Raw genomic sequence first — 22,601 nt, forward strand, 5'->3', positions numbered from 1 at the left:
TGTTATTCGCCGCCATGCCAATGGACTTAAGTTCAAATACTCTGATGGTCACGTCGGAGCTGTAACACTTGAACTCGCAGAGTACGGTCAACGCACGATTAGGGTGTTTGAACTACCTTTTGAAGTGCCGAAGGACGAAGTTGTCTCTGCGTTACAACCATACGGTAACGTCATCGGTTACGTAGAGGAAAAATGGCAAACCTTCACGACCTACCATGTCCTTAATGGTGTGCGCCAGGTCAAAATTGAACTGAAAAAACATATTCCATCATACCTGACCATTGGCGGAGTGCGAGCCATTGTCATGTACGACGGCCAACCCCGAACATGTGCGGGTTGTGGACAAGAAGGCCACGTCCGATCCGCCTGCATGCGACGCCGCCTGATCCAGACGCCGGTCGGCGAGGACGCGTCCCCAGCGGTGATGACTCAGATCCCTGTCACATACGCCAAGGTTGCCCAGGAAGGTAGCACGTCTACACAGCGTCTTCCTGCTCCGTTGACGTCGTCTGATCAGGTAGATGCAACCGCTCCTGAGATTCCTTCTGAGGTGCCCCAGACGCCAGATCCTAACCTGCCGAATCATCGCAGCACTGTGACTGAAAATGCTACTGAGATGGACGTTGATCCGGGAGTGGTACCTACTTCTGCTTTCCTTCAGACTGGTCCGGAGTCAGACGAAAGCCACCCGCAATCGGACTCTGAACGACATGTTAGAAAACAAGGGTCGACACGAAAGAGAAAGAAACGTAGCCGTACACCCCCTGATGAATCCATTCTACGGATGGATACCAGGGATGCAGACCCGAAGATGGACGACAAACCGCTCTTTGATGACCAAAAGTCTGATGCGAACGACCCGCCACAGGCGGCCACTGGCAACGAACACCCCTCCTTACTGACGCCGTCGCCCCCACAGGCCGACGTTGAAGAGAGCCTATCCGATGAGACGAAACCTACGTCTCCTCTCCACGTGGATGATGTGCACAGCCGATGCCCTACCGGAGTATCAGTCTCCTGGGCAGACGACGTGGAGATCGAAGGGACTGGGGTGGACGCTGCTGATGATGGGGCACCCCCATCGGTTGCGCCCGCGCCCGCAAACTCTCCACAATAGCAGCCTCTTCAGCGGACCGGCAAGATCGACGACCTCTCGCTCCTGAAGAAGAAGCCCCACCTGTGCCTGTGGGACTCCAACACCAGCATTATCGTGTCGCAACGATTAACCTCGCGACCATTCGTGCGCCCCACAAACTAGCGCTGCTCCGCGATATGATTTATGATGCGGACATAGATATTGCGCTTTTTCAGGAAGTGCATGTCGCCGGTTTTTCACCACCACATGGCTTCACGGTGCATCTTTCTCCCGCTTCGGACACCGGTAGTGGTGTTGCCATCATCTTACGCGAAGGTCTTCCTGCCGAAGATGTCCTATACCTCCCCAGCGGCAGAGGTATGGCCCTTACTCTCTTTGGTGTACGCATCGTCAACATTTATGCGCCGTCGGGCTCCAGCTACCGTCGTGAACGCAATGCCTTCTTCGCGAATGAAGTCACACCCCTTTTTATGGGACCACACGATGACTGGGTCATGGGTGGAGACTTCAACTGCACCCAGCGACCTCAGGATCAATTGCCGCGTCACTCACCATGCGCAGCTCTGGAAACAGTCGTCACGCGGCTACAATTTGTCGACACGTGGAGACATGTTCACGGTGATCTTTTGGGCTTTACGTACTACACTGCGCACTCCTCTAGCCGCCTGGATCGCATCTACATCTCGCGATCCCTAATTCAACACACTCGACAGGCTGAAATCTGGCCTGTTGCTTTCTCAGACCATGAGGCTTACTTCTGTGATGTTGTTCTCACAAGACAGGCAGTATGGCACGGACGTGGTTTATGGAAACTGAACACAGCACTTCTTAATTCACCTGACTGTCGACTTCTAATAGAAGATACTTGGATTACATGTAATAGACGCCGACCCACGTATCCGTCTACCATATCCTGGTGGATCCAGTGTGCAAAACCTGCTCTTCGAAAAACTTTAATCCGGTATGGCAAAGATGTTGTCACCTGGAGGAAGAGCACTATGGACTTTTACTACAGGATCCTACGAGAATGCTCCACGATGCCAGCCTCCCCTGAGCGCCATACAAGGATGAACCAAGCTAAGGCCCAAATCTCCAATCTCATGCGACGGCATTTGGAAGGAGCGATAGTACGATCTCGTACTGCTGATCGCATGCCTCATGAACATCCGTCGATGTACCATATCATCCAAGAACGACAAAATCGACGCCGAAAATTGATTCATGTCCTAACGGATCAAGAAGGGCGTCGCTACGTAACCCAATCTGCAATAGGGAATGTGCTTCACGCCCACTACCGGCAGCTCTACGCCGCAATTCCACATTCCCCAGAGTTGATCGAGGAAGTATCACAGCTCAACTTCGGTGGTATCCCAGGAGATGCGGCGATTGACTTGATGTCGGAGGTGACTGATGAGGAAGTCCGCGATGCGATCCGGGCAGGAACCATCAATCGCTCCCCAGGACCCGACGGTCTTCCCCTCGAATTTTATCGCACCTTCCGTGATTTGTTAGAGTCCACCTTCACCTCCATCTGCCGGGAACTGATGTCTCCGGAAGTACCCGTGCCGGACGCTTTCATGGAAGGAATTATTATTCCTGTACATAAACCGCACGGTGGCAACAATATCAGTGATTATCGGCCCCTCACCCTCCTTAACAGTGATATGAAAATCTTCACTCGCCTTTTGGCAGCACGACTTAAAAACGTTGCCCGATATGTTGTGTCGCCAGACCAAGCATCTTTGGGAGGAGATAATAATATTCGCACGGCTTTATGCCGCTACAGGGATATGATCGCCGTTACCCAGGCACAACGCCTCTCTGGGGCACTTGCGTCTTTGGACTTTAGTCAAGCTTTTGATAGGGTTGACCATTCGTTCCTTACGGCCGTTCTCCACCATATGGGTTTCCCAGTCGCCGTTATCACAGTAGTGATGCGCCTTCTGCGGGGTGCCTCATCCAGGATTATGTACAATGGCAGACTCACTCCACCGATAATAATAGGTCGATCCGTACGTCAAGGTTGCCCTCTATCAGCAATTTTGTACGCCTTTTCCTTGGAATCCTTGCTATGTGGACTAAGACAACGTTTGGTAGGGTTGTCCATAGATCGCTACCGATTCTGTTGCACGGCCTATGCTGACGATGTAGTCATCTGTTTACGTCATGCCGACGAGGTTCGAGCTGTTTTGACGTGGGTAGCGACTTATGGTGAGGCGTCGGGTAGCTCTTTAAACGTACGTAAGTCACAAGTTATGTTCATTGGCACGGGACTTCCCGTGGATTGCGTTACACCTCTCACCATCGTTGATACCATTCGTTGTTTGGGAATAGATTTTTCATCTGATCTCCGACGTTCAGCCACCATCAACTGCCGACGCCTCCTTTTAATGATCAGAGCAGGTCTTATGGACCATCGCCTTCGATCCCTAGATATTCTCCAACGAGCTCGATATGTCAATACATATATCGCATCCCGAGTTCCCCATGTAGCGCAAGTTCTACCTTTCCCGCTTACTGTGGCACGTCGCATGTTGGCAGCGATGGCATCTTTCGTCAGCTCTGGGATGTTGTTCAAAGTTAACTATGCAACCCTTACTCTTCCCCGTGAACGAGGTGGGATAGGTCTGTTTCACGTGCCGGATAGAGCTCGCGCCCTATTTATCAGCTCCCAGATGACGGTATGGACACGTTGCCCAACGAGCCTCACTGGTCTCCTCCTGTCGGCATACTCGCCGGTCTCACTGTCAGCCCCAGTGATGATCTCGGATGTTCCGACCCAGTTCCATTATATCCGGTACTTCTTTCTGGAACTCAGTTATCTACGCCTCACCTTACCAAGACAGCTTTTACTCAAGACAAAGGCAGTATACAATGTCCTCCAATTAGGTCGTCCACCTAACCCAATTGAACAAAAGTTCCCCCAGGTTGACTGGCGTCATGTATGGCGCGCGGTGTTCGCCTGTTACCTTGACACGAATGTTCAATCTGTCTGGTACCTAACTGTCAATGGTAAGCAAATCAACCAATTTCGCCTTCATCGTATCCACCTCGCCCAATCACCTCTATGCTCCACGTGTGGAGTGCCAGACAATGATGAACATCGGTTTGTTTGCGGACCGGCGGCGGAGGTTTGGCACTTGGTTCGACGTATGGTGGCTTTTCTAACGCGGGACATTCCGGATCGGATTACTCCCCTTTCATTATTATTTCCGGAACGTGACTATTTTCCTCGGACAAAGACCAATGCTGTGAATTGGATTCGCGGACATGCCATTCACTACTTATTTGGACAAACTGTAGACTCTGTACTCGATTTTTGGACATACCTCAATGACCGTCATTATGTCGTTGTCCGTCACCCAAAATACAGACAATTTATCTCGAACTTCCTTGGGAGTGCTTTTCACGAGCCGCCTCGCAGCTGGAATGTGTTAAGCCAAGAGAGAAGAAGGTTTCCTGTTTGAACCAATGAACATTTCTGAACAATTGAACGGAACACATCAATTTCGAGAAGACGTGACTCAACATATTACCAGCGGGGCGCAGAAGGCCTCTGATCAATGACACAAAAAAAAAAAAAAAAAAAAAAAAAAATACAAAAAAATTCAATAAATACATATAAAACAAAAAAAATTAAAATAAAATTCAGAAAAAGGAAGATTTTGTTTTGTTTGTAAGGAAAGCCCTAACCTTGATTTCCCATATTTCCCCTGGTATATAGGCAGCTCTCTGGGGTAGGTTTAGTCAGGAGCCAACGCCTGAAGTGGCCCAGATTTTTTTGTTATAGGGTTAAAAGTGGCGGTGGCACTTGTTTTTTTTTTGAAAAAAAAAAAGTGGTTAAGGTGTTAAAAAAAACAAAAAAAATAAAAAATGGTCGTGCGGTAGCGTAAGAAAAAAAATATAAAAAAAATTAAAAAAATATAAAAAAAAGTCCATAATCCGAAGGTCGCCGGATCGAATCTCGCGCCATACAATTTTTTTATTATTAGTTTTTAGTATTTCAAATATATATATATATATATATATATATATATATATATATATATATATATATATATATATATTTGAATTACAAAAAACTAATAATAAAAAAATTGTGTATATATATATATATATATATATATATGTATTAATTGCTTATGCATGTTGGTGAAGGCGGATCGCTCTCCAATTGTACCGCCTCCATTTTTCCGTTTTTTTAACAGGGTGTACCAAAGCTCTCACGTCCGCACTAATTTTCGACGATGTTATAAGTTGCGCTAGGGACCGCATCTACCTTCTTTCGAAGTTAGCAGGCAACTACGCTGTTATGCGGCGGCTCGTTTCGGCCCATTCAACATCTGTCCTTCAAGTGTAACGAGCGAGTAACAGAGTTTATATTTCATACCTGCCGCAGCAAATTTGTGTTCGTGGGGTCCCTATTCTACGCTATACGTATTCGTTTCGGAATACCGTTTCTACGTCTTCCGTTAACTATACGTGGTTAACATTATGAAGACAATAACATTTGTGAAAGACAACTTTGTTTGCGGAAAACATAATGATGTTCGAAGTCGCCAGTTTTTCCACGACAAACGACTTTCAACAACTTATTATACTCGTATGCATAACTGTTGCAACTGATTGCCGGGAATATATATATATGTGTGTGTGTGTGTGTGTGTGTGTGTATACACACATTTGAATTACAAAAAACAAATAATAAAAGAAAAAAAACTTTGCATGGCGCGAGATTCGATCCAGCAACCTTCGGATTACGAACCCGAGCGCGTACCGCTGCGCCACGACGCTGTAGAAAATTATTAATGGTAGAGCGTATTTCACGGCAACGGTTTCTTTTAATTGTCAATTTTCTCGACAACAGCTGAGAAGTGCATCTTGGTGCTTTGTCACATTACACCTCTGGCCATGAGCTTTTATTATGCGCAGTATGAATCGAATCTGAATTTCATAATTGGCGGTCTCCCCTTGTTAGTTAAATAATCTTACAACACATTTTCAGTGAAATCATCCCTCTTGCTTTATTTCTAAGTCTAAAATTAATAGTTTTCATCTGTGGAAATGGAGATACTCTGTAGATGTACTATTTATAATCTTTGACCCAACAAACCTGTCACTAAGAACAACATTTTTTATGAACTATGATGACAGCTTTACAAAAATGTCACTAGCCGGTTCCTCTAAGGCTAAATAATCAGCAGCTAGATTACCTTTGTACCTGATGCTGGCGTGACACCCGAAAACCGATTTGTGATATAGCTAAAATAATAAACGTTGTAGACCATTACATCAGTGTTGTGCGTATTTTTATTCATAATGAACAAATTATTCTAGCAAGAACCGACGGTACAATCAATCAGTGCAAAAGATTTTTTACAATTCCTTCACTTGGCAACTAAAGGTGAAGAGTCTACTAGAGGAATTCAAAATAACAAAAAAAATTTTGAGCATTCAGAAGATTTGAGTCTCAGTAAGGAACCTGTCACTAAGAACAACATTTTTTATGAACTATGATGACAGCTTTACAAAAATGTCACTAGCCGGTTCCTCTAAGGCTAAATAATCAGCAGCTAGATTGCCGCTTGTCACCCGACACTATGAACTCGTGTTTACTTCTTTGATTTTCAACTTCGTATTTGTTTTAACTACTTTTAAGGCATTATTTAGTAACTATTAACTTATTTGAACTACATACTTCTAGCACTATCTCGTACCATTGTTTTTAATTATCCTCCAGTATGCAAATGACGGCACTTGGAGCTCACAATGCGCTGTTCATTCACGCTAGAACAGCATACGGCTCGCTGTCTCACCCAACACGCTACATAGTGCAGTTATTGTTTACTGGCCGGTATGCCTGTTAACCGCAAGTCTACCCACACACTGGTTTTCTCCATGATTTGGTGAGTGTGACTGTCTAATAATGCTCGCTTAGGTTCTTAGTGCCCATAGATGCGGAAAGTCCGTTCTAGTAGTTATCTGTTTCAAAATGATTTTTTAAAAGAAATTATTTATCTTTTCAGGCTTCTTGTTTTATATTTGACGACTGTGGTTTACTTTTTGACTAGTGCAGTTTACTCTGTCTAAGACAAGATCTTTTTACAAGTTATTTGAGTAAATAATTACTTAGTAGAGGTTGGCTAGGCTCGTGGTTACACCTTTGTGATTATTATTATTATTATTATTATTATTATTATTGTTTATCAGTACCATTATTAGTATTACTGTTACTATTAAGTATACCGATGTGAGTTAGTAATTCCAACCCACCACATTTTACACATTACAATAATAGAAATTCTTCTGCAGAGAAGCTGTCTGTCAGACATTTTACGTCAATGGGTAAACGGTAAAAAATTTTAGTCTCAGCACTTTGTACCCCCTTTTGTGCTAAAGACAACATTAATGTGGAGTAATGAATATAATTTTTCCTTCTGGTATTTTAATTATGTACATCATTGTTCCTTTTGAACTGCAATGGATTACTAACAACAAACTTCACGGGGGAATAAATACACTGTGGAGCAGTAGACGGAGGGCCATGTTCCTTAAACAGATGCCTACAAAATGATCGCGGGTGAGCATCGCCTATTATTCTTACAACACGTTTTTGTGCAATGAGCACTTTCTTTCTTACACTTGAGCTACCCCAGACCATTATTGCATAAGACTTACTGAATGAAAATATGCAAAACCTGTCAGCTTACTGATTTGTCTCTCCCCATTTGGAGTGATTCTAAGGGCAAATATGGCAGAATTAATTTTTTAAGAAGTTCCAAAATGGTTTTTTTTTTAGTTTAAGTTCTCATCAATATTTTAAAGTTTCCACCCTATTTATTACGTTACGCTTATCATTGGTGTAGTACCGCTTCATGTGAAGAACTCTATATGTTGTGTCTATTTAAAATTGAGAGTCAGGCCATTCGCAGAAAATGAGTCAATGACACTTTAAGAGCATTGTTTACCATTTCTTCTGTTCCTGTATGTATGCTTCGAATGGTGCCATCCACAAAAAGATGCCATCCACAAGAAGAACTAATTTTGCTTGTTTTATGTTAGACAGAAGATCATTTACATATCTGAGGAACAATGGCAGACCTACATTGAGCCTTGGGAAAACCCATATGTGATTCCTCCCCCCTCCCCCCCCCCCCCAAGTGAGAGGAGTCTCTCCTGATTACATTGGTTAAATTGCTAAATACCACTTTCTGCATTCTTTTGGTTAGATATGACATAATCCATTGGTTGGCTATATCATCAGTTCCGTAACACTCCAGTTTATCTTGGAGAATATTGTGGTTCAACAAGACAAACGCCTTAGATAGGCCAAAAAAATGCCAACCGGTGCTATTTTGTTATTTAACGCTTGCAAAATTTGGTGAGTGCTGCATAACGCTTGCACTCAGAGTCGACATCACTTTGTAACAGCTTCATCTGGCAACGCAAAGCGTTTTATCAGGACGAGTATCAACCCAAAAGAAAAATTTGGAAAATTTGTGGTAAGCTCTATTGGGACCAAACTCGTCCTACGGGCCCGGGTTCGATTCCCGGCAGGGTCGGCGATTTTCTCCGCTCAGGGACTGGGTGTTGTGTTGTCTTCATCATCATTTCATCCCCATCCGGCGCGTAGGTCGCCCAATGTGGCGTCGAATGTAATGAGACCTGCACCAAGGCGGCCGGACCTGCCCCGTAAGGGGCCTCCCGGCCAATGACGCCAAACGCTCATTTTATGGGACCAAACTGCTGAGGTCATCGGTCCCTAAGCTTATGCACTACTTAATCTAACTTAAACTAACTTAGGCTAAGGACAACACGCACACCCATGCCCTAGGGAGGACTCGAACCTCTGACGAGGGGAGCCGCACGGCCCGTGACAAGGCGCCTTAGACCACGCGGCTACCCCACGCGGCAATCCAACCAAAGATCCCTATCTTTTTGGATGCTGCATACTTCATAAGAAAGCTAGTCTATTTGTGGAAAGTTAAAACTGCATTCGAGTCCGGCAACAAATGGTCATGGCAGCGTATACTCCGCTAAGTGTAGCAAAACGTTTCAAAACTGGAACACATTTCGTCGTCTTCTCGTATGACATTAGCAAAAGCGATCTATGGAAAGGCCTGCTGTACCAGTCTAAAAGACAACGTGAAAGTAACGCCCACGAAAGATACCTGGAGAAGTCTGAAACCATTTTGTCATATAAACATCATAATCTACACCAGAAAATTATGTTTCGTACCAGACTATGATATGAACTATACATCCTACAATGCCGGAAAGAAATTCAACACCTACACGGAGTGGCACCGGGGTGTAATCTGTGCATACTGAGGGGCTCCAGTTTCAGTGTCACAATCGTTGGCGATCAAATGGCGCTCAGGAAGCCCTACTGTGCGCCTTTGTTTTTGACTCTGCAGGCAGTAACTGCGATGAGTTTAAAAGTGAACAGTGTTTACAATCGTTATAGGGTACAACCATGCCCCGCTATGTTACATTTGAAGCCATTTGAAGGGTGTCGCACTGCGGACCCGTGTAGTTGCATGGACGTATCGAGGGACTGGTGCAAATTCTACTTTCGGCAATGGCCGTGGAGTATTCCCACACCCGTATACCAGGTTCCGGACGTCCGCGTAGTGCAGACGAAAGTCAAATTTGACGCGTTGCGTGAGCACCGATGGCCGACCGAGCATCATCCACGAAAGACATCCGGGCGCATGTTGCACTTTTTGTCTCACCAAGCTCAGCTGGGAACCGTCTGCTTGCAGCAAGACTCTCAAGTGCGCCTCTCGGCAGGCTATCACTGGCACCACACTCCGCCACGGCTATTCTGTTGTGAGAGATTCGTCCGCACAGTGGAATGGCGCGCTGTTGTCTTCCACGATTAGAGTAGGCACATCCAAGTGATCGACGTATACGTCTACGGCATAAATCTGAAGTGCGGACTACTTCGGGCGCATTCGCCCACCACACACTGCTCCCACCCAAGGCTTTATGGCATGGGGGACCATCAGATACAACTCGCTGTCAGATTTGGTGTTTCTGTAGGGTGAACTAACCAGTACTCACTACATTACACATGGTGTTATCCGCATGCTACTGCCATTTCTTCGACAGGACGGTGATGTGCTTTTTCAGCAGGACAGTGCAGGTAACTATACGACTGCTCTGACATATTGTGCTGTTCGAGACGTACAACTGTCCTAGTGAGCAAGACCGCCAGAACTCTCGCCAATTGATCACTTATGAACACGGTGAAGCGAGAACTTGCTCGTTCTACAGATCGTGCGAGAATCTTTGACTAATTGCGACAAAAGACACAAGACGCCCGGGACTGTCTATCGCCGGAAGCACCACTTATACTCTCATACAGCAGTCAGCTCAGCATAAAGCACTGGGGAAAACCATTTGTAATAGCGGCTGAAACATCGGAAAATTGTATTACAACAATGCGGTCAACAGCCCAGAAGCATTTTGTTGACAATACCTATACGATCATTTGTATGCAAGAAACCACGCCTGCGTTGCCTCCAGGGGGGGGGGGGGTATTGTATGTACTGATGCTTCTGTTTGGACATCGTTTAGTGCTACAGGTGTGTTTTATTTGGTCTTAATTTGTTGTCATATAGTCCTATAATAATGATCTACCTTTCACTTCTCTTGTCGATAAAATTATCTTGTCCTTGAGGGCGTTACATTTTTTAGCGGCAGTATGTTGATAAGAGTGCGCTGTTAACCGCGACAATGATATTTCCCGATAATTAGCAGCGAAACTAACTGGATAGCATCGACTTCAGTTTCCTACCAGACAAAAAACTAATACTTTAAACATAAAATAATTCAGTTGTTGAACATGAATGTGAATAGTATTCCACTTGCCCATCAAAGCACAGTAACATACTTCGCTAATAACCTGTTCCAAGGAGTGGAAGCGTGTTAGATGTAATTATGCTCTGCTACTGTCGACTACGAGCATAACAGATAAATTAATTGAGTATTGTTAAGATTAAAATGACAAATTTAGACAACTACAATGTATTCGCGAGAGCTCTTTGATTTTTGTATTTGAGATGAATGTTTCACATATCTTGCACGATGGCATTCCTGGTCACAAAAATTAATATAGGATATTTGCCTGGAAAGTAGGTGCTACAGAAATATTAAGTATCTGAACTCTTATTACTAGAGTCCTTTAGCATCGAGAATATGACAGTGATAAAATATATTGACAATGTAAGTAAATAGTAATAAGAGAATTACAGACTTACCGTAAAAGTTGTTTTATTTCTGGAAAGTTGAAATGGGCTTCGCACGCGAATTCGTAATAAGGAAGCAACACTTCAGGCAGTTTCTCTGTGGGTGCTTTCGTGATTTCAATTACGAGATCTTTAAACTCTTCGTCCTCCGCTTGCGGATATGTAAATGACATATCGATCTGTGTGAGGTTTTGCGGTGGGTCCTGCAGAATAAATGTACGGTATGGATTATTTGAAACATGGAGTGGTTGAAGAGTAAGTGTTACCACAGTAAACGTAACAAGTGAAAGCAGTGATAAAAAAAACAACTCAGAACTGCCCATGAGTTTTTGAATTAGCTTGTCTGGTTGCTGCGTTCACCAGAACTGTGTACGCTGCCCACCATGTACAAAGCAGCAATGAGGAATCAGAGAGCAATGCTAGTCCACAAACATATCTAAAACTGAACTTTACATAGAGACAAATTATTCATTAAAACATTGAAATCAAATATGTTGAAATAGAAAACAATGTTCTCCAACCTAAGTTCATAAGAGAACCAAAATATTACAGTCAAACCCAAATTAAAAATATATTCGTTCCAATTGTGAGTACAATATGTCGTGTCTGCAGTTGTAGGAGGTGGATTCGAGGTATATCTTTTGTACTAAAAACAGAGAGGCAATTGCATGGGTTGAATTTAGACACTGTTATTTACAGATAGCCAAGCTGACAAAGGCAAATACGAAACTTTTCTGTTCTATTTACAATTATTCGCCTATTTGAGTACTGTCCTTGGTTCATTGACTAGTCGCTCCTAATAACTGACGATCGTGGCACAAGCGTCGATAGTAGTGTCCCAAGGTTCGTCGTGTCTTCTGGTGGATTTCTGAGAGCATTGGTTTATAAAAAGGCGCACCAGGATACAATTTGCTTCGGTGAGAAAGTGGTCATTAGCGGCGGCTGCTGTCTGCACACGTAGTGCGCCACCCGTCCATCTTTCTGCAAGTGACGGAGCTTCCCAGGCGAATAGAACGCCCGCTGGCGGCCTTGGAGCTACGCAGCGTTCTGTGTAGTCAGCGTAAACGCTACCGATCGCTCACAATAGTCAGACAAAACGTTACATTTTTTTAATAAAAAAAATTGTACGTATTGTTCTACTCTTCACATAAAAAATATGAACGTCTGTGGGGTGTCCCAGAAACGATGAGACAAACTTCAAGGTGTTGTAGAGGGCCGTCGAAGGTATAAGCGCCGGCGCCCATTTCAGAAACGTCATCCAACGTCGCTAACTTTCGGTTCAGTGTACTTGATTTTTCTGAAAAGGTCGTAACAATTAGACATGTGTGGCGAAACTGTGTCAGCGTCTGGGAGAAGAGGTGGTGCAGTCAACCAGTAAAATGGGTTCCTGTCTTCGATTTCTTCCTCAAGACACCTCTACAGGCAATCGAATTTTGTTGCAACATTACCAGGACACCCTGTGTAGCGGAAATAAAAAAGATTTTATATTTTTATGTGAAGAGTAGAACAATACGTACAATTTTGAGGTAAGCAGATGCGGATTCGTCCAACTGGACACGACACTGCCAGACCACCACTCCTAAGTCATCCGTTTATACACTACGTGATCAAAAATATTTGGACACCCCCAAAAACATACGTTTTTCATATTAAGTGCATAGTACTGTCACCTACTGCCAGGTACTCCGTATCAGCGACCTCAGTAGCCATTAGACATCGTGAGAGAGCAGAATGGGAGGCTCCGCGGAACTCACGGACTTCGATCGTGGCAGGTGATGGGTGTCACTTGTGTCATACGTTTGTACGCGAGATTTCCACATTCCTAAACATCCCTAGATCCCTAGGTCCACTGTTTCCGATGTGATAGTGGAAACGTGAAGAGACACGTACAGCATAAAAGCGTATAAGCGGACCTCGTCTGTTGACTGACAGAGACCGCCGACAGTAGAAGAGGGTCGTAATGTGTGATAGGCAGATATCAATCCATCACAGAGGAAGTCGAAACGGTGTCAGGATCCACTGCAAGTACTATGACAGTTAGGCGGGAGGTGAGAAAACTGTGATTTTATAATCGAGCAGCTGCTCGTAACCCACACATCACGCCGGTAACTGCCAAATGACGCCTCGCTTGGTGAAGGAGCGTAAAGATTGGACGATTAAAGAGTGGAAAAACGTTGTGTGGAGTGACGAATTACGGTACACTTTGTGGCGATCCGATGGCAGCGTGTGGGTATGGCGAATGCCCAGTGAACGTCATCTGCCAGCGTGTGTAGTGCCAACAGCAAAATTCGGAGGCGGTGGTGTTATGGTGTGGTCGTGTTTTTCATGGAGAGGGCACGCACTCCTTGTTGTTTTGCGTGGCACTATCACAGCACAGGCCTACATTGATGTTATAAGCACCTTCTTGCTTCCCACTGTTGAAGAGCAATTCGGGGATGGCGATTGCATCTTTCAACACGATCGAGCACCTGTTCACTATGCACGGCCTGTTGCGGAGTGATTACACTACAGTAACATCCCTGTAATGGACTGGCCTACAAAGAGTCCAGACCTGAATCCTATAGAACACCTTTGGGATGTTTTGGAACGCCGACTTCGTGCCAGGTCTCACCGACCGACATCCACAGCTCCCCTCAGTGCAGCACTCCGTGAAGAATGGGCTGCCATTCCCCAAGAAACCTTCCAGCACCTGATTGTAAGTGTGCTTGCGAGAGTGGAAGCTGTCGTCGAGGCTAAGGGTGGGCCAACACTATATTGAATTCCAGCATTACCGAAGGAGGGCGTCAAGAACTTGTAAGTCATTTACAGCCAGGTGTCCGGATACTTTTGATAACATAGTGTACTATCTTCAGGCCGGCTGTCTGTGCGCTGTTCGCTCATTCCAGAATATTCGTCACTCACCAAAAGACCAACTGGTGGTGCTACATTTGCAGATAGAGGTTGCCATTAATGGCCACCCCAACTGTGAATCTAATAGTATTTTTCTGCAACTCCTGTAAGTCGACGCACGCCGAGATATGGTCAGAAGACACGACGAACGTCGAAAGGCTATCATCAACGCCTGCACCACACTCATCACTTACTAGAAGCTAATAGTCAGTGAACTGAAGACGGTATTAGTCAGATGAACAACTGCAAATGTAGCAGAGAAAGTTAAGTACATCAGTTATTCGCTTTTGCCAGCATGGTTGCATGTAATTGCTGTAAATAAAAGAGTGTGAATTTTAGCCTTGTAGCTTTATTTCTTTTATATTTCTAGTAGAAAGGACTACCTCGTATCCATCTCCTGTAATCGCAGACGAAACAGATATCACTGGCGGCAAGGATGGGATTGGCAGATATCTGGAGGCGATTGAATTAATCCAAGCAGGCTTAAGGAGACATGAGTCGTATGCTATTTTTTATTTTTTTTAATTTTTTGTATTTTATTTTATTTTATTTTATTTTTTTTTTTTTAGAAACCTGTTGGCAGAAAGCAATCTCAGTAACTGCTAATTTTCTTTCAGAAGGCATAATAAGCGTTTAATTATTCTTTTCCTTTCAGGCTGGAGCATCACACAAAATGCAGCTCGAGCAGCACTTCTTTACACGCAACATTTACATTGAATCTCGTCATTCATTTTTCTTGCCGTGATTTGGAGTAGAAACCTTTGGACTCTGTAGAAAATTGTTTTCTGAAATAGAGGCGCATACTTTGTCCCATGCTGAGCTAGTCAATAAATTAGACGAATATGTGGCTGCGACTCTCTACAATTTTTTCTGAACATGTACACAACAGTCCTATAAAGAATGTATAGCAGAATTTAAAGGAATGAATAGAAACTGAAAATTTAATTATATTTATGGAATATCATTTCGATAGGAAATGCCTCTCAGTGCCATTGTCCAAAATATAGCAGACAATGGAGTGAGAGCAGAAATCTTAGAGCACCGCATTCCCTGTATGAGTAACGTACTACAAGGGACTGAAGCTCAGGAGGTAAGAGACACCGCGGAGCTGGGTTTCCATGCACTCGTAGTTGCCGTTGTGAACGCTAAGATCATAACTGCAGAAAGAAACGTTTTCAAAATTTTCAAAAGTTCAATTCGATATGCGCATCGTTTACTGCAGATACGGGTTACACTGTTAGTGAGGATATAAACTTCACATTAGATTCTTCGCAGAAGAAAGAAAAATTTAGTTTTGTTCTCATGAAAATAGAAGACTTTACAGATTACAGTACTTGGTGACCAAAATTCTACAAAAAGTCTTGGCTCATTAACGATTATTATGGTAAAGGTATTCCAAATGAGTAAAGGATACACCACAGCTAGCTCAACGTAAGATAGACATAAATGGCCTGCGAGATAATAGCTTTTATACAACGGATTCTCAGGTAAATTTAGACCTTCCCACGGAGCCTGCCTACAAATCAAAACTACCCAAAAATATCTTAAAAACGGCTGATACCAAAAGAAATAAATTTTCATTCTGGAAGAGAGGATGCAATTCTAGAATGGAATTTTGGCATATTGACAAAAAAGATAGATGAAACTGAAGAGACTGTTTTAAATCCATGAACTTTTTTCCAAGTAATAATGTTTAAAATGTACAATTTTAAAAATGGCTTTGAGACAGCAACCATACAAGAATATGATATGTATAACACAGCCAACAGTTGCAGAAGATTTTACTTTAACCTGGTTTCGACACCGATGTGGGTGTTTTCATCACAAGGTTGCAAAACCATTAACATAGAGTAAATACAAGGATAGATGGTTATTATATCGTACAGATTTATGACGAGATTATACTCACATATAGTAACAGATGAATAGATTTAAGAGCAAAATATTTTCGTCATATAAAATACTTTATAAGAAGATAATATTTAAACCACATAAAATTACGGGTGTTGGAACTGACATCAAGTTGATACTTGTCAGTAAAATTGTAGCTACATGGCGTACCGCACTATACCCCGCTAAGGGCTCTAAGAGAAAACAGTTACTAGAAGGGGCATCTCACTAAGAGGCTTACAGTCCGAAGTTGCCACAACGTGGACACGAAACATGTCACGCCATCTATTAACAATCGAAGACATCAGCTGCTTAACTTACAAAATATGTTAAATAGCATATAAGTGTTCATCTCACAAGTCAGTAGCCAGTATTATGCAAATTGAAATTATGCAAAATAATGCAACAGAAATTATTCTATGCAGTCTGTACGAAAAGGATTGCAATGCAATAAATAAAAAAGAGAGAGGAAGACGATATTTTAGTGTCTATTCTGAGGTAAAAGAGGAGTTGCTCCCAGGCGTTTCTTAGTAAAGGCTTTATCAAGCTGAACAAATTTTTATTACGTAACAGCAACTGTTCATTCATTAAGAGAAATGTGTTTGAAAATTTCAAATTTTTCAAGGATATGAGGTCCGAAGCCTTTCTTCTCTGTGCGTAAGATATTGACGTCATGAACTCGTTTAGGCTTATGGCCTGTAATTAATAAATGTAATTAATAAATGATCATCAAAGGACAAGTTACTATACTTGCACTTTTTTTTCTAAGAAATGTTATTTATATCTAACAGCAATTGCTCGTTCTAATTGTCCTATATAATAGGCTGGACATGTGTCAGAGCGAATGTTTTAGTTACCTGAGTTTTGCAAAGGAGAATGTAGCGGTTTCAAATCATGAATAAGATTACTTTTTAATCAATTATTAGTACAAAATGTTACTTAACAGTCATATTTGTTTTGGAGAAGTCGATGAATGTTCCTAAGATACAGGTCTTAAAATCGGTATAGAACACTTTTTTTCTTTTCATTACTTTCGTTTTTAGGAGAAATGCCAAGAGTTGTGATTCTGTTATTGATTTTAAAATATAATCCGCTATGATTGGTTTGTATGCATTATTGACTGCAGTATTTTTATTCGAATTAATCTCAGCATCGAGGTTTTCATCAGATAGAGCAGAAGAAACAGCTGTATGAATGGAATAACGGAAAAAGGCTTTTTTGTGAAAGTGAGGATGTGTTGAACAGGACGGCATTATTTGATCAGTGCTGGTTTTTTTACGAAAAATATGGAAAGAAATTTTGTTATCGACTATTTTTAATGTTGGATCCAAATAATTTAATTGGCGGAATTCGTTTTCGAGCTCACGTGTGAAAAGTCGTTAAAGATTCTGAAGAGGCGATCAGTGGCATTACCAGACTTCTGTAAATAATGAAAATGTCGTCTACATATATGGAGTGTGGAAGAAAACCTAGAGTGGCGACATGTAGATTAGATTAGATTAGATTAGATTAATACTAGTTCCATGGATCATGAATACGATATTTCGTAATGATGTGGAACGAGTCGAATTTTCCAATACATGACATAATTAGGTTAATTTAACAACATACTTAAGTTAATATAATGAAAATGTCTGGAGGACATTGCAGAGTACGCCATGAAAACACGCGCTGCAATATAGTACAGCAGTAAGCGTTGCTTTCTCTGTCAGACAGAATGCTGACATCGTCATAAAAGGGACACGCTCAAAAAGTGTGTTTACAGAAGAACCGTAAAGTTAATTCATTTCTCCGTAGGCCTCATATAAAGAAAATGGAAATAATACGATTTCACGAAGCGAATTCAAAAGCACTGCTCCGAACGCAACCTTATGCAAACGGAACAGAAATCGCACGAAGCACAACAGTGAAAGTGCGAAGCAAACCTTCACTGGTGAAATGTCACATCATATTTAGAATGGACGCATTCGAATAGTTTAGTCTGAAAATTCAAGATCATGTACATGCAGTCAGAACTCAGATTTGACACGAGAGCATTACACAAGTATGTGTTTCATGTCACGCTGAGTTATGCGAAGGATTTAAAAGTACATTTTATACTTGAAGATAATGCCAAATCTAAATTTTACAGAGCAATGGGCATGCCAATGGGCATTTCATCTGGTAATCACCAGGAAAGCAAAAGGAAAAATTAGAAGCTGTGTAGATTTAAAAGCCGTTGTCAATCCTGAAACAGTGACAGATTCATTCCCAACCACTTACCGAGGAATTAGACAGGCTGGCAGGAGGATGATTTTTCTCGAAAATAGGTTTAGCAGACACTTACCTGAAACTTCCTCTTGACAACGAAGCAAAGGAATTCATAGTAAGTAATACTCATGGAGGTTTGTATCGGTATCAGCATGTTCTGTTGGGGAACGCCTCAACTCCTACATATCGCTGACGCTCAGGGCGCACGTCCCACTACCAAACGTTTAGGGACCATTCGAAAGTTACCATCCCCTAACAATGTTCAGGAATTATAAGCAGTATTGAAATGATTAATTATTTTGTAAGTTTTATCCTGAGTGTAGCTGAAATTACGGCACCACTGCATCGCCTCACGCATAAAACTTCCTTTCAAATGGACTCAAGAATGCGAACATTCATTTCAGAAATTGAAGGACGCTCTGTTTAGGCACACTTGTCTTATACACTTAGATCCGAGCAAACCAGTAGTACTGGCAATAGATACATCTTCACACCGAGCGCCCCATGGCATTTGTGTCGAAAATTTGGAACAACACTCAATAAAATTGCAGTCAGAATAAAAGCGTTGGCAATCATTTATGGGGTTACAAAGTTTCATCATTATCTGCACGACAGAAGATGGTTTCCTGTCAGTGATCACAAAGAATTAACTGCATTTTTCATCCAGCAAAAGATGTACTAGAGCGAATGGTTCAAAAGCTACAACACTGTCCGTAATTCGTTCTAATTATCAGTATAATGTTATTCAGTGCCCAACTTCAATGGACCCAAATGCAGATTCTCTGTGTCACTTACTATTCGGCAATGATCTGTAACCTGATGCATCAGAATAATCTTATCTCCAAACATCAGTCTCAATTAAAAGCTCTAGGATCTTTTCGTACTAATCATCAGCGGATCGGTCAAGCAGTAGAAAACAATTTATTGTTCACTCCTTTTGCTCAAAAATTACGTTCGTATGACTTGTCTCTTAATAAGAATTCAATCTCAGATTCATTGGTTAGACGATACTATGCGCAACGTAAAAGTTTTTCGATCAAACATGTTACACATGGCAAATGAACAAGGAGTCCTGATTTTTGCAGCATTACAGCATTAAAGGTTCAAATGGCTCTTATCAATATGGTACGTAACATCTGAGGTCGTGAGTCCCCTAGACTTAGAACTGCTTAAACCTAACTAACCCAAGGACACCACACACATCCATGCCCGAGGCAGGATTCGAGCCTGCGACCGTAGCAGCAGCGCGGTTCCGGACTGAAGGGCCTAGAACCGCTCTGCCACAGCGGCCGACATTACGACATAAGAAATGTAGGAGACGAGGTACTGGCAGAAGTAAAGCTGTGAGGACGGGGCTTGAGTCGTGCTTGGGTAGCTCTGTCGGTGCACTTGCCCGCGAAAGGCAAAGCTCCCGAGTTCGAGTCTCGGTCCGGCACACAGTTTTAATCTGCCAGGAAGTTTCATATCAGCGCACACTCCGCTGTAGAGTGAAAATTTCATTCTATTACGACATAATCTTTTACGTCTTTTACATAGGAGATACTGGGATATGGTCAAAACAAAGCAGCAGCAGGGCCAACATTGTATCTAGCAAGGAATTAACAGACAAACTGATCTGATAACTTTGCAAAGTCACGCATTTTTCGGAAAACCAGGCAGCGCGGCGCTAAGAAGTTTTCAATTGGGCAACGACGAGAAGATCCTTGGCAGTACAGTCATATAGACTTTTCTGGTCCCTTTAGGAACACATGATGGCTAATCATAGTCAACGCTTTCAGCATAAATCCTTTTGCAATTCCCGTAAATTCTACAAGCAGCATTGGCACTGTCAGAGCACTCACTTACTCTTTCTGTCTCGAAGGATTATCTCAAGTCATCGTTTCAGACAATGGTCCTCAAGCTATTGCCACTGGAATGTCAGACAATCTGCCAACAAAACGGGATTTAGTGTGTTAGAATGACTTCGTTCTCTCCTCAGTCGAATGGCGAAGCTGCCAATGGAGCATCCGTCTCCATTGTCAGTGACATCTTTCATAGATATCGAGTGATCATCACCATCAACGTCATCCTCATCAGCGCGAATGCAGCCGTCTCCTGTGGTTGTGGATGGGCGTTCTGACTGCATGTACATGATCTTGAATTTTCAGACTAAACTATTCGAATGCGTCCATTCTAAATATGATGTGACATTTCACCAGTGAAGGTTTGCTTCGCACTTTCACTGTTGTGCTTCGTGCGATTTCTGTTCCGTTTGCATAAGGTTGCGTTCGGAGCAGTGCTTTTGAATTCGCTTCGTAAAATCGTATTATTTCCATTTTCTTTATATGAGGCCTACGGAGAAATGAATTAACTTTACGGTTCTTCTGTAAACACACTTTTTGAGCGTGTCCCTTTTATGACGATGTCAGCATTCTGTCTGACAGAGAAAGCAACGCTTACTGCTGTACTATATTGCAGCGCGTGTTTTCATGGCGTACTCTGCAATGTCCTCCAGACATGTCGCCACTCTAGGTTTTCTTCCACACTCCATATATGTAGACGACATTTTCATTATTTACAGAAGTCTGGTAATGCCACTGATCGCCCCTTCAGAATCTTTAACGACTTTTCACACGTGAGCTCGAAAACGAATTCCGCTAAAGACCACGTCCACTACTGAAATCATTGTATTTACTATTCCCCGTGATAATCCGTTGCACGCAGAGATCAAATCAGAAGACAGAGATCAAATCAGAAGACACAAAGAACCTTGGAAGACTGCCTGTTACGCCTGTGCCACAATCTTCGATTACTAGATGCAACTATTCAGTGAACCAAGGACAGTATTCAGTTAGTTGTAAAAGCAACAGAGGAAGTTAAGTACATCAGTTATTTGCCTTTGATAGTGTAGCACGTGTAAATAAAAGTGTGTGGATTTTACCCACGCAGCTATACGTGTTTGTAGTAAGAAGGTGTACCTCGTACCCACCTCCCACTGCTACCGACACACCAGCAGATTTAGACTATCAGACGTGAACAGCAAACGACACGAGAGAAGAGATGGCAGAGGCAGAGAAAGTGTGGGATCCTTCCCAAATACGTTTGACGGACGACGCCGAAAAATTTCAAAGAAGGACAGCTCGTTTTGTATTATCGAGAAATAGGGTAGAGAGTGTCATGGATATGACAAGCGAGTTGTGAAGGCAGTCATTAAAAAAAAGGCGTTTTTCGATGCGGCGAGACATTTTCACGAGATTTTAATTTCCAACTTTCTCATTCGAATGCGAAAGTATTGTACTGGCGCAACCGACACAGAAATAAATGATCATCATAACAAAACCAGGCAAAATCAGAAATAGTAAGGAAAGACAAGTGTCCATTTCTTCCAGCGCTGTTAGAGTGTAGGACAGTAGAGAAATAATCTAAGGTGCTTCGAAGAACTCTCTGCCAGGCACTTAAGTGTTAATTTCAGAGTAGTCATGCAGATGTAGATGTAAATAATAAAGGAAGAGGAAAAACAGAAAACAAAATATGACCATATATCGGATATATATCGGAAAAGATTAGCTACATATTTCGTAAAAGAAGAGTAAAATCTGAGTTTCGTTCTGAAAATACAATTCAGTCCAGTAAAAGCCATAAATCTAACCCTATGGCAGAGAAAGACAGATGAATGGATCTCATGAAAGAGCTAGAATTTTTTCCTATTATACTAAGGAACCAAGTTCTATTTTGAATGAACAACTCGAAATGAAAAACAAAAAGTACATTGTAAATTTTCGTTATATTTTACTACGTAGTTGATACTAGTCAAAAGGGCCACTTGATTTGATAGTGAATCTGCGTTATTTACAGGTTAAAGATGTTTGACGCTAGCAGTTACTTATGATTCTTTGCTGTTTTATTTTTATTCCTTGGATAGTTGTCCGTAATTGACACTTCATGTATCTACCTCTGTATGACTACATGTTATTCATAGCGATTAAGTTTTTGATATTACCTTATAATGTAACTTCTGTTGTTAACACGAATCTGGAAATATTGCTTGTATTTTTATTACAGTATTCAAACATCCTTTTCATCTGTAATTTTCCTGCTTACGTCACTTGTATACAGCAGTTGCTGGGTAGCGGTCTTTGGCTAAAACCGGTAGCACAATAAAGAACAACATAAACAGAAACTTACGTTATACGATGTAATTCCTACAATATCACACACAGCAGCTAAGGGTGCTGCTTTACGTT

General features: G+C 42.4%; 1 protein-coding gene across 1 annotated transcript in view; it reads right to left on the bottom strand.

The window, feature by feature from the left end:
* The window catches only part of LOC126229560 (UDP-glucosyltransferase 2-like), a 143,659-nt gene that overhangs the window by 64,895 nt on the left and 56,163 nt on the right, over positions 1-22,601 (bottom strand). Inside the window, exon 3 of the mRNA XM_049942327.1 lies at positions 11,362-11,552. Within this exon, the coding sequence (XP_049798284.1) occupies positions 11,362-11,552 (191 nt within the window). The remainder of the gene's footprint in view (positions 1-11,361; positions 11,553-22,601) is intronic.

This window comes from Schistocerca nitens, unplaced genomic scaffold (assembly GCF_023898315.1).
Source record: "Schistocerca nitens isolate TAMUIC-IGC-003100 unplaced genomic scaffold, iqSchNite1.1 HiC_scaffold_375, whole genome shotgun sequence".
Lineage (NCBI taxonomy): Eukaryota > Metazoa > Arthropoda > Insecta > Orthoptera > Acrididae > Schistocerca > Schistocerca nitens.